The 4,488-nt window shown below is 43.3% G+C and overlaps 1 protein-coding gene across 1 annotated transcript in view; it reads right to left on the bottom strand.

Moving 5' to 3' along the window:
• Nucleotides 1–4,488, bottom strand: part of LOC104960823 (peptide-N(4)-(N-acetyl-beta-glucosaminyl)asparagine amidase-like) — a 6,781-nt gene that overhangs the window by 2,073 nt on the left and 220 nt on the right. The window contains exons 2-5 of the mRNA XM_010788988.1: nt 3,491–3,605; nt 2,747–2,986; nt 993–1,155; nt 571–790 (exon numbers count right to left, since the gene is read on the bottom strand). Coding sequence (XP_010787290.1) covers nt 571–790; nt 993–1,155; nt 2,747–2,986; nt 3,491–3,605 — 738 coding nt within the window. The remainder of the gene's footprint in view (nt 1–570; nt 791–992; nt 1,156–2,746; nt 2,987–3,490; nt 3,606–4,488) is intronic.

Genomic DNA, 4,488 nt, shown 5'->3' with positions numbered 1-4,488 from the left:
TTCAAAAAGTTTTATCATCAGCTGGATCAGCAATGCAGTATTTATTTCTGTGTGTTTCTCTCCAATGTTGACATAAAAGATAACCTTGAGTATGTATGTAATTTGTGAACGTAAAATAAACCACAAGACGTAAAAACCTCATTTTTAAAATTTTTGTTTGTTGGACCCCTGGGGAGGTTGGGTTTTTTTTAAGCTGTCGGTTTTTTTTTGAAAAAAAAGAAAAAAACAAAAAAAAAATGTTATGTTTTACGGTTTGCAAAACATTTTTATTTAGGGGTGTCACCCGGCCCCCGGTTGTTGGGGAAATAAGCGAAAAACAAGGGGGGGGGGGAGGTTTTTGCTATTTGGGCCAGGGGTGGAAAAAGGGGGGTTATTAATAAAAAAAAAAAAAAACCCCCAAAAAAAAAAAAAACTTGGTTGGTAAATATTGGTAGTTGTGAAACCCCTAACACACACACACACACACACACACACACACACACACACACACACACACACACACACACACACACACACACACACACACACACACACACACACACACACACACACACACACACACACACACACCTGGGGAACCTGGTGGAGAGCCTGCAGGTGTGACAGTAGTGGTTCTCGACCCTCTGGGCCCCCCAGCGGAGGTCCTCAGCAGAGGGCTGCAGAGGGTTCGAGTTCTGCGTGGCTCCTGAGCAGCGGCTGCACGGCAGGTGGTCCACCCAGGAGAAGAAGTCCTGTTTGAACCATCTGAGCAGCTCCAGCACCAGGAAGTCCTCCAGGCCCAGTTTACAGTCTGCAGACAGGAGGGGGAGGTCTGAGTCACATGACACACATTCAAGCTTCTCTCCTACCATTTTATTCCTATTCTGTTTCTTTTTGCATTATTTTTATAGTTTTATGTCATAAGTATTTATGTTGGATTGTCTGAAGAGCCGTAGACTTAATATTTTTGATTTCCATCTGCACATGACAGTTATCCTCTGAATGTTGTTCACCTGGATCCTCCGCTCTGGCCCCTCTCAGCTGGACCTCTGCCTCAGACCTCAGCCTCTCCTCAGGGATGCGGCTCAGAGCTTTCTGCTGCAGATCCAGGTTCTCGTACAGCAGCACGTGTTGGAAGTTAGACTGCAGGGTGGCAAAGAAGTTCATACTGTTCTCCTGAAGGGAACACAAACGCATCGTTAACCCTTAAATGGTTTCATTTGACAGGATGTGTCCGTGTGAAATGTGGGTCTAATATTGGTGTTACATGGGTGTAATAAAGTTTTAGTCATGGTTTATATGGGTGTAATGTGTCCTGTTAAACCCTTGATAAATAGGAGCAAATCATAATAATAAAAGCAGTATTTCCTCAACAGGAAAGCTGTGGTTTGTCGATGCTAACAAGCGTCTAATTTACTCCAAATGTCACAGAAACTCTCTAAATGTTAAGGAGTAATTACAACCAGATTAACTTTGTTTATAGCGAGAACATACCTGATAAATGGGGAGAGTTAATCACAGGAGTAAAAGTTGTGTTTCCTGCTTTATTCTAAAGAGGAAAATACCCAGAATTCCCCAGATGTGTGGGTGGAGACAAAAGCAATCTATCCCAGAATCCTAGATCATAACTATCTTGTAGATCACAGATAAACATACAACCACAAAGAGGTCAAATATACAGATTTCCTAGCATTTAAACTTTTTTTTTTTCTGCATGTGAACGGTCTGCAGAGTCACAAACCCTCAAAGTTCACCCTGTAGCGAGTAAAACTCTAACACAGAGAAGACCTGTCTATGCTGCCCCAGAACGCCTCGTTGGGAATTTCTTTTTCCATTGTTTACTTCTTGGGTATAGTGACGTATTTCGGGTATAGTGACGTAACGTAACGGCTCTGCAGATTGGTCAAAATTGACCAATCCGCTGAGCCGTTACGTTACGTCCGTGGAGCCGTTACGTTTCGACCAATCCGTGGACTTCCTCACACACACACACTCGGCGGGACGTTGCGAGGGTCGCTGCTGCGAGGAGCGGGACACTGTGAGCTGGCTCACTGGTGTGGGGTCGGCGAGACAGCGAGACACCGCGGAACTCAGCCTGGGTACACACAAACTCCCAGCCAGGCTGCGGGTGTGTGTGTGTGTTCGGGCTGGGTTTCGCTGTGTCTCGCTGTCTCGCAGACGGCCACTGGGCTCAGGGGGGGGGGGGGGGTCAGGAGCTCCAACAAGCCGTGTAGGACAGAGAGTGAATACACATACTATACAGAGATGCTGTTTGAGAAACCAATGTGAGTTTGGAACATTGAACAATGTAAATCTATTCTAGTAGACCTCAACAATGGAACTATGATCAGTAGAAATGGACATGGGACCTTTAAACATCCTTTGTGCTCCAGTCAGTCCTCTCAGTGAACACAGAGCTGAATCCAGATCAAATGACGCTAAAGGCTCTCTGAGCAGCTTCTCTCACTGATCCTGATGTTCAATGTTTGTTGTTTGTTTCTCATGTATTGTGTCTTGATACTTGTCTGTTGATGTTACACATGGAGCTGCTGTGATGCAAGGAGCATTTCAGACTTCATCTGACCATTAAAGTATTATCGTATCGTAGATGATGATACCATCTCTTCTTGCCTTTTTTAAACATGAAATTGTAGGATTTGTAACAGAATCACTTTAATCCTTTTGGCCTTTAATGCTTGCTTTTACTTCCCTGCTGTGCTACATAACCGCTAATTTACCGTATCGTATTTTTAACGTGGATCTTTACCAGGGAGGAAGGCTGTGGTGGAGGAGGTGCAGAGACCACTGGAGCTGAGGCCGAGCTGGGAGTAGTGGGAGAGGTAGTGGGTAAAGTGGGAGTAGTGGGAGTAGTGGGTAAAGTGGGAGTAATGGGAGATGCAGCCTGCCTCCCCCCCAGTCTCCGGTCTCTTTCTGATGCTATGGAGTCCCTGATGAGCTTCATCTGATCCACTGATGCAGACCTGGGGAACACCAGGTGGGTCTCAGCCTGAAAAGGAGGAGCAACATCACCGTCAGTGTCAGGCTAATGAAAACATCAGAATCACTCTAAGCATTACATTAATGCAAACCATATCTTATTTATTTTAGTCAGTCCTGCACAACCCTCAGAGTTGTGCACATTGTACACAAAGCTACCTCTTACACCACTTGCCATACTAATCCTGCACATATATCCTTTTATTATATGTTATTTTCACCTATATTCAATTTAAATATTGCTATTTTTTCATTACATTACATGTCACATGTTAGACGCTTTTATCCAAAGCGACTTATATACTCAATACTGTGGGCAATCCCCACAGGAGCACTTTGGGGTGAAGTGTCTCAGGGACACAACGACATGCTGACTGCAGTGGGGTTAGAACCTGTGACCCCCCTTATTTCAAACATAAAATATAAGTGTAGCATGTAGAAGTAGTGTGATAGCATCCAGATCACAGTTATTACAGATTGTAGTGGTGCACCAGGATTGTGATTCGTTCATTACCTCCTCAAACCCCATCTCAAAGAGGCACTCCACAGCTCCTTTGATGGGCAGCAGCTTGGTGGAGAACGTGGGGTTTCCGATGCGGATCGATCGGTACTTTTCCTCATTGGGAAACCTGTTGGGAAGAGACAAGAGAAGAGGAAGTTAAGAGCTGTGTTAGAGGCCTTCAGGTGTTTTTCTGTGGTCAGGAAGAGACACATTACTATGTACAAACAACGAGACACACACATCATGAAGCAGAAGTACTCAAGTAAAAGTAGAAGTACTCAGATCTTGTACTTGAGTAAAAGTAGAAGTACTCAGATCTTGTACTTGAGTAAAAGTAGAAGTACTCAGATCTTGTTCTTGAGTAAAAGTAGAAGTACTCAGATCTTGTTCTTGAGTAAAAGTAGAAGTACTCAGATCTTGTTCTTGAGTAAAAGTAGAAGTACTCAGAGTGTAGGAATACTCTGTTACAGTAAAAGTCCTGCATTCAAAATGTTCCTCAAGTGAAAGTAGAAAAGTATTCTCATCAAAATATAGTGAAAGTAGCGACAGTAAAAGTAGTCATNGTTGAATCAAATCGTATCAAACTGTATCGCAACAGGGGTGAATCGTATGTATCGCATCGCCTGGTGTTTCAAATGTATCGTTAATGTATCGTAGGCAAGGTATCCCTTGCCTACGATACATTAACGATACATTTGAAACACCAGGCGATGCGATACATACGATTCACCCCTGTTGCGATACAGTTTGATACGATTTGATTCAACACGATGCAAAATAATGATACTTCAATATGGTACGACAGAAGATTTTTGTTTTATTCCTTATATGCAGCAAATCATAAATTAACAAAAAAGTGCTTCACATATTTGGTTCTCTCTACAAGTCCTGCACATCCCATCATGCCGTTTCTTTTTTTTTTTTACCTTAAACAAAACAAACACATGGACCTTTCACAAACTGGCCTTTTCAGACGTGTAGCACTGTTCTCTGTCTCCAGAGTACAGTGC

The sequence above is a fragment of the Notothenia coriiceps genome, unplaced genomic scaffold, assembly GCF_000735185.1.
Source record: "Notothenia coriiceps isolate Sejong01 unplaced genomic scaffold, NC01 NC01_scaffold00032393, whole genome shotgun sequence".
Lineage (NCBI taxonomy): Eukaryota > Metazoa > Chordata > Actinopteri > Perciformes > Nototheniidae > Notothenia > Notothenia coriiceps.
Note: the sequence above shows the minus strand (reverse complement) of the source record. Positions and strands in the feature narration are given on the sequence as shown.